General features: G+C 42.8%; 1 protein-coding gene across 1 annotated transcript in view; it reads left to right on the top strand.

Moving 5' to 3' along the window:
- Nucleotides 1–24,544, top strand: part of LOC149982629 (uncharacterized) — a 229,931-nt gene that overhangs the window by 169,759 nt on the left and 35,628 nt on the right. Inside the window, exons 4-5 of the mRNA XM_090242224.1 lie at nucleotides 19,836–19,852; nucleotides 20,218–20,271. Of these exons, the coding sequence (XP_090098350.1) occupies nucleotides 19,836–19,852; nucleotides 20,218–20,271 (71 nt within the window). The remainder of the gene's footprint in view (nucleotides 1–19,835; nucleotides 19,853–20,217; nucleotides 20,272–24,544) is intronic.

The following is a 24,544-nucleotide window of genomic DNA, read 5'->3' as shown; positions in this document are numbered from 1 at the left end:
CGTGAAAAGTTACCTGTAAACTTTGCCAAAACATTTCAAACTACTTTTGTAATACAACTTTAGGTATTTTTTTTAAGTAAATGATCGATAAAATTGATGACGGGATGACACGCGCCTCTATCTAACAGTACACTTGAAGTGACCCTCGTTTTGAACAGGGCTACTTCTTCATTACACAAAGGAAAAACCTCAACCAATTTCTAAAGACTGGTGACATCCAGTGGAAGCGGTAGGAACTGCAAGAAGGTCCCTTAGCAATCTGGATTCCCATTGAAAATGCATGGAAAAGAGTGACCTCAAAGAAAGAAATCTGAATGGTTTTTCCTCTGGGTTTCGCCTGCTACATAAGTTCTGTTATACTCACAGACATGATTCAAACTTCAGAGTGTTTTCTATCTAAATCCACTAATAATATGCATATATTATCTTCTGGGGCTGAGTAGCAGGCAGTTGAATATGGGCATGCATTTCATCAGGACATGAAAATACCAACATTACTACATACTCTGTTATTGAGTACTCAATGGCATTGTGTTGTCATTGTGTAAAGTAAAGAAAGTGGAACTCTTTCATTTTAGTATCAAAGACACCACATGTTGTAGCTAACGATCAAGGGGCGAGCTAATGAAGTCAACAAGACAGACAACAACATTCAAAACCATTAGTTGCTCTGGTATGTGGTACACCTGAGTGGCGCAGTGGTCTAAGGCACTGCATCTCAGTGATAGCGGTGTCACTACAGACACCCTGGTTCAAATCCAGGCTCTATCACATCGTGATTGGGAGTCCCATCGGCCGGTGCACAATATGCCCAGTGTTGTCTGGGTTTGGCTGGTGTAGGCTGTCATTGTAAATAAGCATTTGCTCAGAACTAACTTGTCTAGTTAAAGAAATTGTTTCAATAAAAACATCAATTTTTAAAAAACAATAGAAACGTCTTAGAGCTTTGACCTTCAGATCCCCTGAATAAGCAATCTTTCCACCTCCACACAACAACATTACAGCAGCTATATAAAAGCAAATGTTTGCTAAACTGAAAAGAAGCTACCGGCCTATATAATCATATATATCAGGTGCTCTCTGGGCAAATAAAAGGGCAGATTTTAAACTTAACAGAAGCATAAAATAAGTGCCTATAATAACTAACAATGGCTGATGGATGATTCTTTATTTCCTTTATACTCTTTAATCTTATATCTGATACCATTAGTGCAAAACGAAAGGGAAAGCTGTTTGCACAGTAATGCTAACCCAGTGATAGAGCTGCAGAAGAGAATTTTCAAAGTCATGATTACAAAGTCTATTACCGGTAGATGTATTCAAAGGAAAACTAATTGTCTTTACTGGTTCTAAATTTAAGAAGGAATTTAATTATTCAGATTTAAGACTTCCATTAATATTCAGAATAAATGACTGGACCTTGAGCTGCTAGTTTTTCTTTTCTTGGCTTGGCTTAATGAATTCCACCAAGAGAGCATTGAGGGTCAGTTATTTTATACATTCAGTCCATGTCTATATGCAAGGAAAAAATATATTGGTTCCTCAAGAGATTAACATGATTCAGTTAAGATCTCATATGAGAAAAGCCTGATTCGGTTTGGTGCGTGAGAAAAACATCACTTAAAAAAAATAGACCAGTTAACTTCAGTTACGTCCGAGATTAAATATTCTTCATCCTCAATTCAGTTGTGTGTGAGACAGAGAAATATAATTCAGTTGTGTGTTGGTCCGTCCCTCTCTCCTCTCCTGAGGGAAATCATCGGATGGGTGGGTGTGTTTGTGTGTGGTGTGTGTGTGTGTGGTGGGTCTTAGCAGCTCTGCTAATCTAGAATAACATATTCTATTACCACTGGAGCTTTCGGTTTTTCTTTCAATTCCCATCTTGTTCTGTTTGTTTTTATCTTACTCAATCATCTTACTCTGAAAGGTTCATTTGAATAAACAAAATACTAAACAGACTCACAAATTGTTTTAGGTAATTGATGGGTTCAACTATCCTACACCACCACTTACTACCATATCCATAGGTAGTCACTAAAGGCTGTGATCTTCCTCTGCTCCCTAACCTATTACTGAAGCAAAATACAGATTGCCTGACAATTGTAACTTGCAAAATAGAGAAAATACATTGTTACTAAAGAGTGAAACAATATTACTCTGCTTTCTGTATCCCTGATTATTAGTAGATCATTAAATCATATGAAAAGCAAACTTCTGAATTGTCCACATTCGATGCCTCATCCCAGTTGGATCTTATATCATGCTTAATAAATGGCCTCCAATCCAGAGGTGTTGACTCTAGACTGTGTCAGGACTCCATCACACCACTGACATCAGTGCCCCACTCAATGACATTGATTCTGAGCATGAAATGAAAAGCATGATAAGAAACATATGGCAGAGAGGAGGAGCGAAGAAGAGTCAAGGAGGTTTGAGGTAGTAGTCGAACATAACATGCCCTATCACCAGGTTGTCCTCATTAATAAACGAGGAACCAGAGCTGTCTGCTTTCAAGCCAAACCTACTGAGACCATTTGCCGGGATGAAAGCCTAGCACTACTTTAGAACCATCTTAGCCTCTGCCAACTAAGCAAGACTAATGTATATTTTCAGATAGCCTCCTGCCATAGATAATTGCAAGTCATTTGGAACTTGTGATCCCAGCCCTCGGCTAGCCGCCAATGTCGTACAGTACAGAGACTGAAAAACAGCTTCTATCTCAAGGCCATCAGACTGTTAAGCCATCACTAACACAGACAGGCTGCTGCCTACATACAGACTTGAAATCATTGGCCACTTTAAATGGATCACTAGTCACATTAATAATGCCACTTTAATAATGATTACATATCTTGCATTACTCATCTCATTTGAATATATCATATTTTATACCATATTGCATCTTGCTTATGCCACTCTGTCATTGCTCATCCATATATTTATATGTATATATTTTTTATTCCATTCCTTTACTTAGATGTGTGTGTATTAGGTAGTTGTTGTGGAATTGTTAGATTACATGTTAGATATTTCTGCACTGTTGGAACTAGAAGCACAAGCATTTCGCTATACTCGCAATAACAGCTGCTAGCCATGTGTATGTGACCAATAACATTGTATTTGATTTACAACATTTGCAGGTTTATTAGCTAGATGGCCTGCACCCACTCTATTTTGCAGTTATTTGTGACAGGTTGTGCTATAATTTCCCAGCTTGAGGCAGATGTCTTTTTGTTTCAAGGTCTTGCATCAGTGTCTCCTCTGTCATTTTAGAGATGTCTGCCTGGCTACCATTACCCATACTTTAATTAGGTAAAAAAAAGTTCTGATCTCCCTATTTTAAAGTGAGGAAGAAGGGAACTGGTAAAAAAAAAATCTGCAAAAAGAAGTTAACAGCTTGGGTGGAATATTTGACAAACTTGACAGTTTGTTGACAGTTGGCAGTTTGCTTGGAAATTATATTTAAGGGACCCTATACATATGAATTAGTTGATAGAAACTGATATCAGTGAGTCTTTCATCCCTTCTAGATTATTCTATATTTTGGTTTAAATGTCTAACTTCCTGACTTTCCAAACTCGATCAGAATCTTCTTTGTAAACCGTTCCTCTCTGGAAGAGACCTACTCCAGGTTCCTCCATGAGAGGAACAGTGTCCCCCACAGCCCTGGTACGCCCAGATCACCGGGCCCAGATGGGGACACTCTGTCCAGAGCACGGACTGAGTCCAGTAGGTCCAGTGGACCAAACCCTATCCCACACAGACCAGGCAGGCTCCCCACACTGACCTCCAAGCATACAGGAGAATAGGAGAGGTGGCTGGGATGGTCCCAACCCGCTGGCGGTCACTCAGTCAGGGCACCAGGCAGGGACAAAGACACAGCAGATTGGGCCAGTCTGGACCTGGGAGGGGGGCGGGGGGGAGACAGGAAAAGACATCACTGAGCAGGAGATCTCTATGAGAGGAGACTCCATACTAGACAAGGTAAGGTACTGTCTGTCTGCAGCCAGGCATTTAGTATTCCCTCTCACCGCCCTGTGGGACAGAACAGAAGCACATGATTTTCCAAGAGAGAAAAGACACATTTCTTCTGTTAACCCTGACATCTTATATTTCCTCCTCTACTTCTCGTGTGATAATGAAGTGAGCAGCTGTCAAGTGACCATCAGTCCTTACTGTCTCCTGTCACTGTGGAGGGATAGAGTGTAAGGGAGGGGATGAAAGGGAAGGAGGCCCTGAGAGGTAAGGATGGAGGGTCCTGCGAGGGAGGGATGGTAGGGAGAAGGGGATGGGTTGGAGTGAGAAAGGGAGAGGCAAAGAGTTCCTGTCTGAGAGTTTAATTGTGCAGCCAGCCATGTCTGATGATACAACAGACAGGGCATTACAGTTATCAAAGCACATCAGACAAGCCACCATGTGATTCCTCCACCAGATGACAGACTGAAGTCTCATCAGTAACTTCAACTAATAGCCTAGAAGTCACATATACATAGATGCTAGGGCTGGGATGATACCATTATCGCAATACTCTAAAGTATCTTGGCAAGCCAACAAAACACAAAGCGGATTTAACTTCTTTAGGAGAACAGCCCTAATTTTGTAAACAAATATTATTACGTTGTCATCCAGAGTCCCGTTTATTTATTCCCTAAGCTATAGCACACAATATTTTACATAAAGCATGTTTTTTAAAGGACCAAAAAGATTGGGATGCTTTGTGTTTTCATTTTTGCCTTGGAAAATATATTGTGATTCTGGTATCGTCACAGCCCTAATAGATGGATGTATCACACACTACCAACAAGAGTCAAAAGATAGAATGTCCTCATATTTTTTATGTTTTATTTCTTCAAGCTGAAATTCCTACTAGCTACTTAAACCTAGTGTTATCTGTGATTGTGACTCAGTGGTCTGTGTCATAAACTCTACAGCAGTTGAATCAAAAGAGAAGCACTCTGCAATTTCCTGGACTTTTTCCCTCTGAAAAAAAGTGTGCCAGCTTAAAATAGAGCTCAGTTTTGAAACAGATAGACACAGTGAGTGTGCCTGTGCTCCTTGCTGACCCTCATCATCCCACAGCCATATCTCCAAAGCTCTGGTAAAGAATAGAGAGAAAACAGGGAATGAGTGGAGGGATACACAAAGAGTGAAGGAGTGAGAAGAAAAGAGCGTGAGAAGAGTGCATGTTGAAGGATAGATAGAGAATTATCACAGTGACCCTCCAGTATGAGAGAACGATCATTCACCTTGACCTCCCACAACAGAACAGAGCCCACTGTTTAATTAAAGATCTGGATTCATACCAAATGGCACCCTATTCCCTATAATGTAGTGCACTATACAGGGAATAGGGTGCCATTTGGGACACCGATGTGATGTAAGAGTGTGAAAAGTCTGATTTCTCACTGAAGAAAGGAAGAGAGGTTCCAGGGAGGAGTAAAAGTTGTGTCTGACAAAGAGTGGATGTGACAGTGTTTCTTCTAAGGTTGGGGTTTCAAGTTTTAATGTTATGTACACAAGTGCAGGGAAATGCCTTTCTTGCAAGCTCTAAACCCAACAATGCAGTAGTCAATATCAATGTAGTTATAAAAATGACATAAGGCAAAACAAAAATACAGGAGTTATAAAAAATGACAAATAAGAAGAATGTGAGAATGTAAGAAGCTGTGTGTGACCCACCACCTCGATTCAGTCAAATGTAGCTAAATATTAAGTGGTGTTTTTTACATTGGATAAAAGTAGAGACTCAGAGCTACAAAATGGTATATCATACACTGCAGTTGAGGAACAATGGGAAAGTAATTCTGCTTTGAAAGTTGATAAACTTGTAACCCCACTTTTGAGAAAATGTCCCTGGAATGATTTGGTACACCGAGTTGAGCCCTCTTCCTTGTCTACACCCAATCAACATCGTTCACACCCTCTTGAGAATTAGCCTCACCCATCTCTTTAAGGATTCACGTGAGGCAATGTGCTAAAGATTTCAAGACTAAAAGTGGTGAAAGTAGTATCCTATACCTAGTCCTTGGCCTGTATCCTAATCTGACTTTGAAAGTGTCCAGATAAACTTTATAATTATTAGATGATGCTATAACCACAGCCCAGCCACATCTACCTATGTGGATAGGTCACTATTGTCTAAACATGTACAAATTATCATGAAATACAATAGATGGCAGTAATTACCCCCACCTGGCTATCTTGATGGGTCATGTAATAAATATCTTGCGAAGTGGAGCCTTTTGTTATGACATGTAGCTAGCTAGCTAAACAATGAACCACAAACCCAACCTACAGCTAGCTACAAGACAAACGCATTGCCATAGCTAGCCACTATGCATAAAATGCTGGAGTATGAATCTGCAGGTAGCTAAAGCTATCTGCAGGTAGCTAAACCACTCGAGTGTTGCTTTAGCAGTGTGCTTAGGGTCATTGTCTTGCTGGAAGGTGAACCTCTGTCCCAGTCTCAAATCTCTGGAAGACTGAAACAGGTTTCCCCTAAGAATTTCCATGTATTTAGTGCCATCCATCATTCCTTCAATTCTGACCAGTTACCTAGTCCCTGGCTATGAAAAACATCCCCACAGCATGATGTTGCCACCACCATGCTTCACTGTGGGGATGGGGTTCTCGGGGTGATGCGAGGAGTTGGGTTTGTATACCTTCTGCCATATGTTTGGGGAGTCTCCCACATGCCTTTTGGCGAACACCAAATGTGTTTACTTATTTCTTTCTTTAAACAATGGCTTTTTTTCTGGTCACTCTTCCGTAAAGCTCAGCTGTGTGGAGTGTATGGCTTAAAAGGGTCTAATAAACAGAATCTCCGCTGTGGAGCTTTGCAGCTCCTTCAGGGTTATCTTTGGTCTCTTTGTTGCCTCTCTGGTTAATGCCCTATTGGCAGGTTTGTTGTGGTGCCATATTCTTAAAACATTTTAATAATGGATTTAATGGTGCTCTGTGGGATGTTCAACTGAGCGCAAAATTTGTTTCTGATATTTTTTTATAGCCCAACCCTGATCTGTTCTCCACAACTTTGTCCCTGACCTGTTTGGGGAGCTCCTTGGTCTTCATGGTGTCGCTTGCTTGGTGGTGCCCCTTACTTAGTGGTGTTGCAGACTCTGGTGCCTTTCAGAACAGGTGTATATATATTGAGATCATGTGACAGATCATGTGACACTTAGATTGCACAGAGGTTGACTTTATTTAACTAACTATGTGACTTCTGAAGGTAATCGGTTGCACCAGATCTTATTTAGGGGCTTCAATGTAAAGGGGATGAATACATATGCATATGCAAGTTATTATTTTCATTTCACTTCACCAATTTTGACTATTTTTTGTATGTCCATTACATGAAATCCGAATACAAATCTATTTAAATTGCAGGTTGTAATGCAACAAAATAGGTAAAACGCCAAGGGGGGTGAATACTTTTGCAAGGTACTATATAGTGATGCCTATAGCACTGAGATGCAGTGCCTTAGACCGCTGCACCACTTGGGAGCCCAGCATACACCTAGCATGTGGAAACGAGTCACATACAGTATACATGGTCAGTTCCAATCGTCTCCAATGCTCAAGTGGTTGCAGTCAGAGTGTGCTTCAATAGAAGAGAGAGATTAAGGAAGGAGATGAGAGAGAAGTTTAGATAGAAGAAGTGTGGTTGAGGAAATGTATAGATAAGCTTGTTATAGGGGTTGGAATCGTGTTGTTCAGCTTCTGATGGCATGATGAAATGCTGTGTCGCCCCCATCTGCCTGTCTGTCTGTCTGTCTCTTCCCTCACCCCACTCTTCCCCTCTGCTTACATTAAAGTTTGTGATGTGCTGTCGTTGTACAGAGCAGATCAGTGATCTGAGAGCAGGTTTATCAGTCATGCTGAGCTGAGGAGAAGGATGCCAGAGAGAGAGAGCGAGAGAGAGAGCGAGAGAGAGAGAGAGAGAGAGTGAGAGAGCGCGAGAGAGAGAGAGAGAGAGAGAGAGAGAGAGATGCCACCCTGCTCCATGTCCCTAGCAGGTAGCACAGTGGAGGCTGTTGAGCCTTCCTCCCATCACCAGCATCCACTGAGGTAGCCCATGATACAGTACAGTCAGGGGCCATATTGAAAGGTTGTCAGAGAGAGAGAGAGAGATGACAGGGGTTATTGTTGCTGTTCCCACTGACCTGTGAGGATAATTTCATGCCAGTAGCCATTGATCCTTTCTCAACATTAAGGTTCGCCCTGAACTTCCCTCCTTACTGTCGGACAATGCCAGTTACCACAGAGCTCCAAGCCTCCAACATGAATCAATAGCTAGACAAGTTACTGTACACACGCATCCACAAGCACACACACACACACAGACACACACCAGTCCAGCCAGTTAAGCCGCGGGCCAGTGGGTGAAATCCAGGCCTATGCTGGGCATGCATGGGATTACTTCTCTTGGTTACACTTAGGCTTCATACAGTAGGCGGCATGACCTCAGTTCTTCGACCTGTTTGTTATTGGACAAATCCAATAACTTGCTATTTGTGGATGTGATGACGAAGGATGGTTGAGATACTATGAGTTTGGGTCATGTGCTTGATACATACCACGATCAAACCAGAAAGCCCAGCACTCAAAAGCAAACAAATTCCTTTATCTTGATGTTTGGAATGCATTGTCTGTAATCAGTCTTGGTTTTATTTGTTGCTGTTGACTTGAAGGTGGGCGAGGAGAGGAGGGAGAGGAGGCATGAGCCTGTTTGGTCCAGCAGCTGTGATCTGCGTCTGTTGGACAGCCTACGTATGCAGGAGGAGGAGAAGCTACGTATGGAAGAAGAGGAGCTACGTATGCTGGCCAGTCTATGGCAGGAGCAGGAGGAAGAAGAGATTGGAGGAGCACCAGGTCTCAGTGTCTCTCAGGTCCACCAATGCAACATCAGCATCAGCACCAGCAGTGATGACACATCCACCTGGGCACACATAGCAATGCATTCCTCTGGCTCTCTTTATAGGCTATATGAATGAGTCCTAGAATACAAAATCATAAAGTGTTTACAAAGACTTTAAAATTGTTGACTTTGACTTGTAGTTTGAGAAACGTATGCCTTTTATAAGCTTACATTCTTGTTTAACTTCTTGACGCACCCATCCCGTTAGGGATCATTTTCGTCAACATCCGCTGAATTGCAGAGCGCCAAATTCAAATTAAATTACTAAAAATATTTTCATGAAATCACAAGTGCAATATAGCAAAACACAGCTTAGCTTGTTGTTAATCCACCTGGCGTGTCAGATTTGAAAAAAGCTTTTCGGCGAAAGCATACCAAGCATTTATGTAAGGACATCTCTCTCAGCAGACATTACATTACAAACAGCTAGCAGCAAAGTAGATTGGTCATGAAAAGCAATAAAATTAATCGCTTACCTTTGATAATCTTCTGATTTTTGCACTCATGAGACTCCCAGTTACACAGTAAATGTTCCTTTTGTTCCATAAATATTATTTTTACATCCAAAATACCTCCATTTGGTTGGCGCATTAAGTTCAGAAATCCACAGGCTCGAGCGGTCACGACGGGGCAGACTTAAATTCCAAATAGTATCCGTAAAGTTCGTAGAAACATGTCAAACGTTTTTTATAATCAATCCTCGTTGTTTTTACAATATATAATCGATAATATTTAAACCGGACTGTAGCTTCTTCAATAGGAGAGAGAGAGAAAGAGAGAAAGAGTCTGCTCCACTCTTTGGCGCATGCAAAATGCTGCTGGCAGTCAGCCATCCAATGACGTGACGTGATCTTTCTCGCTCATTTTTCAAAATAAAAGCCTGAAACTATGTCTAACGACTGTTCACACCATGTGGAAGCCATAGTAAAATACATCTGGTTGATATCCCTTTAAATGGAGGGAAGGCATGAAATGGAACAGAGAGCTTTCAGGAAAAACAGCACTTCCTAGTTGGATTTTCCTCAGGTTTTCACCTGCAATATCAGTTCTGTTATACTCACAGACAATATTTGGACAGTTTTGGAAACTTTATAGTGTTTTCTATCCTAATCTGTCAATTATATGTATATTCTAGATTCTAGGCCTGTGAAATAGGAAGTTTCATTTGGGTACGTTTTTCATCCAAACATCAAAATACTGCCCCCTACACTCAAGAGGTTTTAACAATGTTGAGTTGACATGAACCTGTGTAGGGGAATATAGAAATCCCCATCAACTGAGGAGTGGTCACCAATATGTAGGTGGATGGAAATGTTCCAATCATTATGTAGAGATTATGTTGAATATAATAATAAACTACATTCATCATTCTGACTCCAATATTATGTGTATATAAATTATGTTTATATAAAATGTTATAAATGCAACAGGCACTGTACATCTCTGGTGGAATCTAGTTAAGGAAGTGAGCCTTACTTCACCTCTCAGTATGACTATAATGAACTTGTGTCTTACTTGCATCATTATACAATCATTAAGAGACTAGATACAAACAACTAATCCTGGAAACCAATGTTATAGCATTCATTTATTGAGGGAAGAAGATCAGAGATGTCAAGGTGGTACCCAAGCATGTGCTATGTGTATAGTGTAAATAACAACTACCAATAGACCTACTCAATTAAAGTGTACAGTCAATCAAATACTAACTCTGCAAAATGAGCAATCCATTTACTCAATTCAATTAATATAGTGTATTAGTCACCAACAAATTAACACCCAAACAATTGCAGTGTAGATGAGATACAAGAAACATTATAGAATAAAAGGAGCCCTGTCGCACCCTCTTTGAACTATCCTTAACAAAATAACAGTTTCCCTGTAACAATAAATCAATATCACTTACAGTACAATCAAACATGTAGAAATATACAGCTCTTTATGAACTCTTGAAACAATCCAAACATGACAATTTAATTCCCACGGTAATATTATATCCTCAATCAAAGTTTCCATCAGTCTTCTCTTCCTTCTCCCGTTAGTAACCCCAAGACTTCCATGGGAACGTCTCTTCCTTCTCCCGTCAGTAACCCCAAGACTTCCATGGGAACGTCTCTTCCTTCTCCCGTTAGTAACCCCAAGACTTCCATGGGAACGTCTCATCCTTCTCCCGTCAGTAACCCCAAGACTTCCATGGGAACGTCTCATCCTTCTCCCGTCAGTAACCCCAAGACTTCCATGGGAACGTCTCATCCTTCTCCCGTCAGTAACCCCAAGACTTCCATGGGAACGTCTCTTCCTTCTCCCGTCAGTAACCCCAAGACTTCCATGGGAACGTCTCTTCCTCGAGATTTCCACAGATAAGGTGTGTTTGTGATAACCCACAATGGTCAGCCATCCAAACAATGACATTAACCGTGATTGAGTCATTACACTGTTCTCCGACACCAGCCAGTCGCGAGTATCACCTTCTCTCATTCTTCCATTACGCATGTCCTCTGTATCCGTGTGAGTTAAGACTGGTTTAAACTTAGTCTAACATGTCTGTAGGTAATAAGAATGTGACAAGTTTCACTGGTATAAACAACATTTTGTTTGTTCTCTGGTGGAATGTTTGTTGACCGTCATTCTGACTGAGACAGCGACGAGACAGTGCACAAGTTAAAACATTATCAGGTAGAATGCCCTGCTTTAGTTTTATCACATTCACAACCGTAAGCTATTTTCTGTATTTAGCTAGTTAGCCATTACCTGCCCCAGTATTTCTGCGTTAGAGATGTCGACGATGAGTATGACGTGTCTCTGCTCTAATGCCCGGGAAGCTCTGCAAGCGTTATAATGTCAAAATACACACACCGGCCAGTTTATTAGGTAAACTTCACTGATCAAAAATATGAACACAACATGTAAAGTGTTGGTCCAATGTTTCATAAGCTGAAATAAAATCCCTGAATTGTTCCATATGCACAAAAAAGCGCATTTCTCTAAAATGTTGTGCACAAATGTGTTTACATACCTGTTAGTGAGCATTTCTCCTTTACCAAGATAATCCATCCACTTGACAGTTGTGGCATATCAAGAAGCTGATTAAACAGCATGATCATTACACAGGTGCCCCTTGTGGTGGGGACAATAAAAGGCCATGGATGTCTTGAGTGTTGAGGGGGCATGCAATTGGCATGCTGACTGCAGGAATGTCCACCAGAGCTGTTGCCAGAGAATTTAATGTTAATTTCTCTACCATAAACTGCCTCCAACATCATTTTAGAGGATTGTCAGTACATCCAACCGGCCTCACGACCGCAGACCAAGTGTAACCATGCCAGCACAAGACCTCCATATCCGGCTTCTTCTCCTGCGGAATTGTCTGTGGGGGTTGAGGGTGGATGCTGAGGATTATTTCTGTGTGTAATAGGTATTCATATACAGTGCCTTGCAAAAGTATTCATCCCCTTGGCGTTTTACCTATTTTTCTTGCATTACTTGCACACAACCTGCAATTTAAATGGATTTTTATTTGGATTTCATGTAATGGACATACAAAAAAAAATTCAAATTGGTGAAGTGAAATTTAAAAAAAACTTTCTTCATAAAATTCAACTACAAAAAAGTGGTGAGTGCATATGTATTCACCCTATTTGCTTCGAAGCACCTACAAAAGATCTGGTGCAACAGATTACCTTCAGAAGTCACATAATTAGTTAAATAAAGTCCACCTGTGTGCAATCTTAGTATCACATGATCTGTCACATGATCTCAATATATATACACCTGTTCTGAAAGGCCCCAGAGCCTCCAACACCACTATGCAAGGGGCACCACCAAGCAAGTGGCACCATGAAGACCAAGGAGCTCACAAAACAGTTCAGGGACAAAGTTGGGGAGAAGACCAGATCAAATCAAATCAAATGTTTTTATATAGCCCTTCGTACATCAGCTGATATCTCAAAGTGCTGTACAGAAACCCAGCCTAAAACTCCGAAAAGCAAGCAATGCAGGTGTAGAAGCACGGTGGCTAGGAAAAACTACCTAGAAAGGCCAAAACCTAGGAAGAAGCCTAGAGAGGAACCAGGCTATGTGGGGTGGCCAGTCCTCTTCTGGCTGTGCCGGGTGGAGATTATAACAGAACACGGCCAAGATGTTCAAATGTTCATAAATTACCAGCATGGTCCAATAATAATAAGGCAGAACAGTTGAAACTGGAGCAGCAGCACGGCCAGGTGGACTGGGGACAGCAAGGAGTCATCATGTCAGGTAGTCCTGAGGCATGGTCCTAGGGCTCAGGTTCTCCAAGAGAGAGAAAGAAAGAGCGAAAGAGAGAATTAGAGAGAGCCAACCCCCATGGGGTCAGGGTTGGGTTATACAAAAATATCAGAAACTTTGAACATCCCACTGAGCACCATTAAATCGATTATTCATAAAATGGAAAGAATATGGCACCACAACAAACCTGCCAAGAGAGGGCCGCCCACCAAAATGGACCAGGCAAGGAGGGCATTAACCAGAGTGTCACGCCCTGACCAGAGAGAGCTGTTTATTCTCTGTTGATTGGGGCGTGACAGTGACTACGGTGGGTCATCTAGGTGATTAATGGTATATGTTGGCCTGTTTATCGTTGTCTCTGGTTGGGGATCATATTTAGGCAGCCATTTCCTCATTGTGCTTTGTGGGATCGTGTCTACAGATAGTTGCCTGTGTGCACACCTGTAGCTTCACGTTTCGTTTGTGTTTGGTGAGTTTCTATTAATAAAAATATGTGGAACTACGCACGCTGCGCCTTGGTCCAATCGTTTCAACGAGCGTGACAGAAGATCCCATCACCAAAGGACCAAGCATCGTGGTCAGGAGGAGCAGGGATCCTACGCCTGGGAGAAAAGTGAGTGGAGGACATCTTGGACATGGGAGGAAGTTATGGCAGGGAACAAGACCCTGCCATGGAAGCAGGCAGAGAATTGGAATTGATCCCAACCCTGAAGCATACCTTATATCTCTCTCTCCCAAATAGAAAATACATAAACAATGTTATGTCTTTTAGAGGGGGCAGGGGTTAGTGATGGGAGAAACAATCGATACAGTTACATATCACAATATTATTTTGAACAATATTCTAAAGATACTTTGGACCCCAATTATTTTTTTTACAATTGGCTTGGGAGAGTTAGCTAGCACTAGTCGGCTAGTTGGGTGCACTTTTATTTCCGTGACGGATCAAAACTTTTTATCATGGCTCTCTCTTGTCTCTCTGCAGTAGACATACAATATAGTAAGACATATGTTTGGAGCATCAAATCGCAATACATATAGAATCACAATACATATTGACAACAGAGAAGTCGTTTTACTAGCTAAGTAGGAGGACAAGAAAACTCCAGTGGCACTCAGTCTGAATATTTATCACACACCTGTTACATATAGACTGGAGAGATGGAGTTTTAGGTTTTATTTGTCACATGCACAAGGTCAGTGAAATGCTTCACTTACAAGCCCTTCCCAACAATGGATGCAATGTGAAAATAGTGTACTGAACAAAAATATAAAGTGAAATACTGTGAAATAATATAAAGTGAAATACTGTGAAATAAAAATCCAATGTGAAAATAGTGTACTGAACAAAAATATAAAGTGAAAAACTGGGAAATAAAAATCTCAGAAATGTTCCATACGCACAAAAAGCTTATTTCTCAGAAATTTTGTGCACAAATTTGTTAGTAAGCATTTCTCTTTTTTCTAGATAATCCATCCACTTGACAGGTGTGGCATATCAAGAAGCTGATTAAACAGCATGATCATTACACAGCTGTACCTTGTGCTGGGGACAATAAAAGGCACACTCTAAAATGTGCAGTTTTGTCAACCTGTTGCATGAGGACGAGGAACACCATGGCCTGGTCCTAAATTACTTTGTAGAGTGGTGTGATGAATCCCACTTGTTCCTCAATACCAAAAAGACCAAAGAGATGTGCATAGACTTCAGGAAGCGTACAACACCTAACTCTGCAACATCTATCAGTGGTCAGAACATAGAGATTGTAGAGGAATATAAATATCTGTGTGTCATCTTGGACAATAAGCTTCAGTGGAGTAAATGTACAGACCTGATCTACAAAAGTCAACAGAGACTGTACTTTCTCAAAAAGCTGGGATATTTTAATGTTGACTGTACTACACTAACTTTTTGTATTGTTTGTTGGTTTGGCAATGCCACTATCAGCCAGAGAAATATGCTGGGAATGATTATCACCACAGCAATCAATGCACTTGGAGTCAGACAGGCCTGGAACAGATCTTTAAGGTCAGTGTCCTCCGCAAGAATCACAAAATAATTTTAGACCCAAGCCCCCATTGTTACTGGACTTTCAACTACTCCCCTCTGGGCGCAGGTATAGGGCACCCCTCGGCAGGAACAACAGAACTAGACAATCATTTGTGGCAGCTGGGATATCTCTCCTAAATAGCTCGGGCTATGTTCTGTTGTGTCTTTGGCTATGCCGGATTAAGTGATATGACATGCTAATCTATAAAATCATTTCTCTGTAATTAATATTACCTGATTGAGCTAATCATGCAAATGTAATTAACTAGAAAGTCAGGGCACCACAAAATAATATTTATAGAGCTGTTATCTTCTGAATAAACTCTTAAAGACCTAGTAATATTTTACATCAATAGCAGTCAATGTTAATTGTCACCTTATTTCAGTCTCATCTGAAAGTTGTCTTCACGAACCATGTCTAACAAGTTGAATCAGCAATACAAAATTGGGTTTAATTTATTTACTAAATACCAAACTAATCACACAGAATTACACATACACAGAAATAATCATACCTTGATTACAAATTATGTCATAAAGGAAAACATCCCTAGAGGACGGAGCAGATATGACAGCTGGTTACACAAAGGAATGTGGTTTGGGTTTGAGTGAAAGAGCGGGAAGACGGAAGAACAAAGGGAGAAGCTGTGCTATCGTAAATACAATATCTTATGCATTCTAAATTACCGCCCATTTGGAAAAGGAAAATGCATTAAATATTTACTCTGAGCTGCGCTTCAATAGGTTGGTGGTAGATGGAAGGCCGTGTTGCCCAATGGAGTCCTTTGAAGAGTGTCTCTGGTGGTGAACGGGAAACGTTGAAATGTCGTCGTTGGGTGGTAGATGGGATACTCTGTCTGTCCTTTACCAGACCACGTTTTTAGCTGCTGTTGCTAACTCAACGGCTAGGATGTCTCACTTCTTTAGTGAATAAGAGTTAAAAGTTTATACCATTCACAACCAAAGCTCACGCTGAGGTTGGCTTAGTTCTGTAGTTGACATGTTAGTCCTTTTTAACATATTGACCGTCGTCCTCACAACAGCTAGTTATATTGTCGTCAAGGCTTTCTATGGGAAGGGAGAGGAGGGCGTGTTTCATAGTTTATAACCAATGTCTCTTGACGTAGGCAGGCCACTGAGTCGGGCCTAATTCACTCATGAAAACCCAATTCTCACATTTTAGAAGCTAAAATCACATTTCATCCCCTCCCAAATAATGTCATATTCAAACATTTAAATGGCACAACAATTCCATGTGAATCTGATAACTATAATGTGTAGACTTTCCACTGTACCGTTTATGTCATCCTATCAACGATGAGAATGTCTCAGATGACAACCGAACTGACATCATATTCATTAAGTACCAACGCATATGTCCAACTGGTTGGATTATCAAAATACGGTTAATTTCCCCCCACCTTCTGATGTTCCCAGAATCTCTGTTTAACAAAGGCTATTCAAGAGTCCCTCTGTAGAGTCAAGAGAGAGGGAAGGTAGAAAGGTATCTATGGGGGGGTCATAAACCTTACCCAGAGGCCAACATCATGACAGTTCCTATCGACCCAGTTAGACCAGCAGGCTAGTCTCTTTTGTTATGAAAGTTGTATTGTCATTTTGTTTTGTATTTGAACTGCACTTTAAATGTGTACATAACACAGCAACAACATTTCCCCGTGGGGACAATAAAGTGGGTAAATGCTCACATTCTATGGCCACTGGCACGCTGAAGAACTGTTTTCTTCGCAGAATAATCCTGCTTTCAACTGTACCGGGCAGATGGCAGACAGAGTGTACGGCATATCAACATTGTAAATAGAGTGCCCCATGGTGGCGGTGGGGTTATGGTATGGGCCGGCAGAAGCTACAGAAAATAAACACAATTGCATTTATCGATGCAATTTGCATGCACATAGATACCGAGACGGGATCCTGAGACCCCATTGTCGTGCCATTCATCCGCCGCAATTACCTCATGTTTCAGCATGATAATGCATGGCCCCATGTCGCATGGATCTCTACGTAATTCCTGGAAGCTGAACATTTCTCAGTTCTTTCATGGCCTGCATACTCACCAGACATGTCACCCATTGAGCATATTTGGGATGCTCTGGATCGATGTGTATGACAGCGTGTTCTAGTTCGTACTAATATTCAACAACTTCACACAGAAATTGAAGAGGAGTGGGACAACATTCCACAGGCCACAATCAACAGCCTGATCAACTCTATGCGAACGAGATGTGTCGCGATGTATAAGGCAAATGTGGTCACACCAGATACTAACTGATTTTCTGATCCACACCCCTACCTTTTTTAAGGTATCTGTGACCAACAGATGCATATCGGTATACCCAGTCATGTAAAAAAAATTGATTAGGATCTAATTTATTTATGAAAATTGACTGATTTTGACTACTGTAACTCAGTAAAATATTTGAAATTGTTGCATGTTCAGTTTATATATTTGTTCAGTGTATAAAAATAATAATAACAAAAAATATACATGACAAATAAGAAATAAGAAAGGAAGGTTTGCATTCATTTGTGATTGTCCATCAATCATTTCCTATGATATGTTATGAATTACAATTCATATTATATGTTGCGAATTTCAAAAATGATCATTTGTTACAAATTTGCAAAACGAACAATTTGTAACAAATTTGAAAAACATATATGTTACGAATTTTAGCTAATGTAGGTGACTACGTGGCTAACGCTAGCTAGCTAATGTTATCTAGGCTAAGGGTTAGAGGTTAGGGTTAAGTTTATGATTTAGGTTAATGGATTACGATTAGAGGAAGGGTTAGCTAACATGCAAAGTAGTTGCTAATTAGCTACAATGCTGAAGTTGTTCTTATGAGATTTGAACTCAAAACCTTTGGTTTGCTAGATGTTCGCGTTATGAGCAAGAGTTAAGGTTAGGGAAAGGGTTCGCTAACCTGTTTAGTAGTTGGAATGTAGCTAAAAAGTAGTAAGTAGTAGTAAAGTTGCAAAATTGGTAAAATGCTGAAGTTGTCCTTATGAGGTCCGGAACTCAAAACCTTTGGGTTGCTTGACGTTTGCGTTATATGCAAGGGTTAAGGTTGGGGTTAGGGAAAGGGTTAGCTAACATGCTAAGTAGTTGCAAAGTAGCTCAAAATTAGTAAGTAGTTGTCCGTGATGAGATTCAAACTCGCAACCTTTGGTTTGGGAGACATTCACAAATGCCTACCCGACCAACTAACCACCCATCTGTCTTATCTAACCATACCAAACATAGCATATCATACTAATTTGAGTGTACTGGATTTGCATTGACCAGGCTGGCCATGGGTGATTAACAAATAGTTGGTTCGAGTTTCTGGTGGCGCAGAGCCCAAACACACAGAGGTCTAATACACTAGTCACCTGGCTGTCATCACCTGGGTCTGGATCACCTCAGAGTGCTTCACCTCAGCGTGCTGCTTTGTTACAGGATGTCATTACTCCTTTGAGCTCTTGTCAACCTCTCTGCTCGCCTCTCAATTAGATGCAGGGCTCTGTTATACTGTGTTCTGTCACTCATCATCTCTCTATCTCTGCTGCAGTTGATCTGAGAGCTGGGTGTGATGTGGCATGCCAACGAGCTTTAACTGAACTAGCTCTCTGTCAGTGGGAATTTTGTCTGTTTTTTCTCTTCTCTTCTCCTCTCTTTTCTTTTTCTCCTATTTCTTTTTTTAACTCTCTGTATTCTGTCAGATCCCTGAAAGTGTTAAATATTTGTTATTGGGAATCCTACTGGCACCAATTTCTGCAACTCTCTGGGCACACCACGTCATTTCAATGTGAAGATTTGGGTAATATTTGGTTGAGACATTGATCAATGAGATTTCAACATTTATTCACCCACTCAAAAAGACAGCCAGAAGTTTGTTTAATTCCAAATGTGTTATCACTATGCTTTCAATCATCTAAAGGCACAACCATCAATCCAATGGAAAAACAATGTCACATTTTTTGTTTAGTTATCATCTAAATGTTTTATCACTGCACTTTCAACCATTTAAAAGCACAACAAAGTTCAAATAGGAATACAATGTCAGATGTCACGCCCTGACCTTTTTATGTCTCTATTTGGTTTGGTCAGGGTGTGATTTGGGTGGGCATTCTATGTTCGGTTTTCTATGTTTTTGCCAGGTATGGTTCTCAATCAGGGACAGCTGTCTATCGTTGTCTCTGATTGGGAATCATACTTAGGCAGCCTTTTTCCCTTTTGTCATTGTGGGAAGTTGTCTTTGTTAGGGGTACTATAGCCCTTGTAAGCTTCACGGTCATTTTTGTTATTTCTTGTTTTGTTGGTGACATTTTAACAAATTAAAGAAAATGTACGCTCACAACGCTGAACCTTCGTCTTCCTTGAACGACGGCCGTGACAGAACTTCCCACCACAAATGGACTAAGCAGCTTGGTAAGGAGGAGAAGAGCTTTCTGGAGGAATGGACATGGGAGGAGATACTGGAAGGCAAGAGACCCTTGGCACAGACTCATGAATTTCGCCGTCCTAAGGAGGAACTGGAAGCAGCTGAAACAGAGCGGCGACGCTACAAGGAGTTGGCACAGCGGAGCAGGCATGAGAGGCAGCCCCCCCCCAAAAAATTGTGGGGGGGCACACGAGGAGATTGGCTGAGTCAGGTTGGAGACCTGAGCCAACTCCCCGTGCTTACCGTGGGGAGAAGCGTGGTACTGCTCAAGCACCGTGCTATACGGTGGAGCGCACGGTGTCTCCAGTGCACGTTCACAGCCCGGTGCGCTACATCCCAGCTCCCCGCATCTGCCGGGCTAGGGTGAGCATCCAGCCAGGAAGGATGGTGCCGGCTCAGCGCTCCTGGTCTAGAGTGCATCTCTTCGGCCCAGGATATCCTGTGTGTCTGCACAGCCCAGTGCGTCCTGTGCCAGCGCCCCGCATTTGCAGGGCGAAGATAACCATCCAGCCAGGACGTCTTGTGCGGGCTCTACGCTCGAGACCTCCAGTGCGCCTCCACGGCCCAGTGTATCCGGTGCCTCCGCCAAGAACCAAGCCTCTGTATGTCTCCCCAGCCTGGTGAGTCCTGTGCCTGCTCCCAGAACCAGGCCTCCTGTATGTCTCCCCAGCCTGGATAGCCCTGTGGCAGCTCCATACACCAGGCTGCCCATACGTATCCTCACCCCAGTGATGATCCATGGCACGAAGCCTCCAGTGATGATCCATGGCATGAAGCCTCCAGTGTTGATGCATGGCACGAAGCCTCCAGTGATGATCCATGGCAAGAAGCCTCCAGTGATGATCCATGGCAAGAAGCCTCCAGTGGTGATCCATGGCAAGAAACCTCCTGTGGTGATCCATGGCATGAAGCCTCCAGTGGTGATCCATGGCACGAAGCCTCCAGTGATGATCCATGGCACGAAGCCTCCAGTGATGATCCATGGCACGAAGCCTCCAGTGATGATCCATGGCACGAAGCCTCCAGTGAGGAGTCATGGCACGAAGCCTCCAGCGATGGTCTCCAGTCCGGAGCCTCCAGCGACGGTCTCCAGTCCAGAGCCTCCAGCAACGAGGGTCCCCAGTCCGGGGCCAGCGACGAGGGTCCCTGCACCAGAGGCGCCACCAAAGTGGGGGAGCTAGAGGTGGAGTGGAGTCTACGTCCCGCACCAGAGCCACCACCGCGGATAGATGCCCACCCGGACCCTCCCCTATAGACCCTCCCCAGGTTTTGTGGCCGGACTCCGCACCTTTGGAGGGGTGGGGGGGAGGGGGGGGGGGGGGGTACTGTCACGCCCTGACCTTAGAGAGCCTTTTTATGTCACTATTTTGTTTGGTCAGGGTGTGATTTGGGTGGGCCTTCTATGTTCCGTTTTCTATGTTTTTGTATTTCTATGTTTTGGCCAGGTACAGTATATCACAAAAGTGAGTACACCCCTCACATTTTTGTAAATATTTTAGTATATCTTTTCATGTGACAACACTGAAGAATTAACACTTTGCTACAATGTAAAGTGGTGAATCCCTGGATTCCGCAAGCTCTGAACCTTTTCACCTGGATCGTCGCAGCTAGCTAGCTGCTATCCGAGTGGCTACTCCTGGCTAACGTCTCTGTCCCGAAGCAAGCACCAGTTAGCCTGGAACTAGCCTCGTGCTAGGCCCATCTCCCGGCTAGCTGAAGAGGTCCATCAGCCACTCCTTGGGCTACAATACCCTTTTACTGCCGACACGGAGCCCCACCGATCCCGACTGGTCTACCAATGTAATTTGTTATAGACCACCTTCAGCTTCTAACTCCTAAAAATTCTGGGACACTAAAGTCCATGGAAAATTAGAGCACCTCCTCCCAGCTGCCCACCGATAAATACATGATAATTGGCCCTCCCGGGTGGCACAGTGGTTAAGGGCACTGTACTGCAGCGCCAGCTGCGCCCAGGCTCTGTAGTAACCAGCCGCGACCGGGATGTCCGTGGGGCGACGCACAATTGGCCTAGTGTCGTCCGGGTTAGGGAGGGCTTGGTCAGTAGGGATGTCCTTGTCTCATCGCGACTCCTGTGGCGGGCCGGGCGCAGTGCGCGCTAGCCAAGGTTGCCGGGTGCACGGTGTAGCCTCCGACACATTGGTGCGGCTGGCTTCCGGGTTGGATGCGCGCTGTGTTAAGAAGCAGTGCGGCTAGTTGGGTTGTGTATTGGAGGACGCATGACTTTCAACCTTCGTTTCTCCCGAGCCCGTATGGGAGTTGTAGCAATGAGACAAGATAGTAGCTACTACAACAATTGGATACCACGAAATTGGGATAATTTTTTTTTTTTTTAAATAAAAATAAAAAACATGATAATTGAGAATTCAATAAGCATTTTTCTAAGGCTGGCCATGCTCTCCACCTGGCTCCCCCTACCCCGGTCAACAGCCCTGCAACCTCCACAGCAACTTGCACAAGGCTCCCCGATTTCTCCTTCACCCAAATTCAGATAGCTGATGTTCTGAAAGAGTTGCAACATCTGGACCCCTACAAATCAGCTGGGCTAGACAATCTGACCCTCTCTTTCTAAAATTATCCGCCGCAATTATTGGAACCCCTATTACTTGTCTGTTCAACCTCTCTTTCGTATCGTCTGAGATCTCCAAAGATCGGAAAGCTGCCACGATCATCCCCCTTTTCAAAGGGGGAGACACTCTAGACCAAAACTGTTACAGACCTATATCTATCCTACCTTGCCTTTCTAAGGTCTTCGAAAGCCAAGTTAACAAACAGATCACAGACCATTTCGAATCCCACCGTACCTTCTCCGCTATGCAATCTGGTTTCCGAGCTGGACATGGGTGCACCTCAGCCATGCTCGAGGTCCTAAACAATATCATAACCGCCATCGATAAGAGACAATACTGTGCAGCTGTATTCATCGACCTGGCCAAGGCTTTCGACTCTGTCAATCACCACATTCTTATCGGCAGACTCAACAGCCTTGGTATCTCAAATGACTGCCTCGCCTGGCTCACCAATTACTTCTCAGACAGAGTTCAGTGTGTCAAATCAGAGAGCCTGTTGTCCGGACCTCTGGAAGTCTCTATGGGGGGTGCCACAGGGTTCAGTTCTTGGGCTGACTCTTTTCCCTGTATACATCAATGATGTCGCTCTTGCTGCTGGTGATTCTCTGATCCACCTCGACGCAGACGACACAATTCTGTATACTTCTGGCCCTTCTTTGGGCACTGTGTTAACAAACCTCCAGACGAGCTTCAATGCCATACAACTCTCCTTCCGTGGCCTCCAACTGCTCTTAAATGCAAGTAAAACTAAATGCATGCTCTTCACCCAATCGCTGCCTGCACTTGCCCGCCCATCCAGCATCACTACTCCGAACTGTTCTTAAGCATCTCCAATCCAAAATTAAATCTAGAATCACCTTCCTATTTCGCAACAAAGCATCCTTCACTCATGCTGCCAAACATACCCTCGTAAAACTGACCATCCTACCAATCCTTGACTTTGGCAATGTCATTTACAAAATAGCCTCCAACACTCTACTCAGCAAATTGAATACAGTCTATCACAGTGCCATCAGTTTTGTCACCAAAGCCCCATATACTACCCACCACTGCAACCTGTATGCTCTCGTTGGCTGGCCCTCACTTCATATTTGTCGCCAAACCCACTGGCTCCAGGTCATCTATAAGTCTTTGCTACGTAAAGCCCCACCTTATCTCAGCTCAATGGTCACTATAGCAGCACCCACCCCTTAGCACGCGCTCCAGCCGGTATATTTCACTGGTCACCCGCAAAGCCAATTCCTCATTTGGCCGCCTTTCCTTCCAGTTCTCTGCTGCCAATTACTGGAACGAATTGCAAAAATCACTGAAGTTGGAGACTCATATCCCCCTCACTAACTTTAAGCATCAGCTGTCAGAGCAGCACACAGATCATTGCACCTTTACACAGCCCATCTGTAAATAGCCAATCCAACTACCTCATCCCCATATTGTTTTCGTTTTTTTGCTACTTTGCACCCCAGTATCTCTACTTCCACATTCATGTTCTGCACATCTATCACTCTAGTGTTTAATTGCTAAATTGTAATTACTTTGCCACTATGGCCTATTTATTGCCTTTCCTCCCTAATCTTACCTCTTTTTCACGCAATGTATATAGATTTTTTCTATTGCGTTATTGACTGTACGTGTGTTTATTCCATGTGTAACTGTGTTGTTGTTTGTGTCGCTGTCACGACTCCGACCGAGGGTGGCTCCCCTTCCCGTTCGGGTGGCGCTCGGCGGTCGTTGTCGCCGGCCTACTAGCTGCCACTGATTCTTTCCTCCCCCCCTTATGTGTTTATTGAGTACACCTGTTTTGAGTTGGGTATAATTAGGGAGGCTTTATTAGTCAGCCGGCCTGCCTGGTTCTTTGTGCGGGATTAATTATTGTGACCTTCTGTTTTGTGTAACTTGTGTGCACGTCTGTGGGTTATGTGTTTTCCCATTTCGTGGGTTTTGCTGGACAGTTTAAGTCCCCGTGTTTGGGGCGTTTGTTTTGTTATACTCCCTGTGTTTTCGTGGAGTTGGCTTATGTTCGCCGTGTTGTGCATTAAAGTAGCACTACCCTGAACTCTCTGCTTCCTGTGCCTGACTTCTCACCCACTACACTCAGAACGTTACAGTCGCACTGCTTTGCTCTATCTTGGCCAGGTCGCAGTTGTAAATGAGAACTTTTTCTCAACTGGCCTACCTTGTTAAATAAAGGTGAAATAAAATCAAATGTAAAATTAAAATAAAAACATGGAGTTAGCAGAACAAATTGCTTTTTACGTTGAACGTCCAGTTTAAAGTGTCATTC

Source organism: Oncorhynchus mykiss, chromosome 7 (genome assembly GCF_057628025.1).
Source record: "Oncorhynchus mykiss isolate SJ-2025 chromosome 7, ASM5762802v1, whole genome shotgun sequence".
In the NCBI taxonomy this organism is placed as follows: Eukaryota; Metazoa; Chordata; class Actinopteri; order Salmoniformes; family Salmonidae; genus Oncorhynchus; species Oncorhynchus mykiss.
Note: the sequence above shows the minus strand (reverse complement) of the source record. Positions and strands in the feature narration are given on the sequence as shown.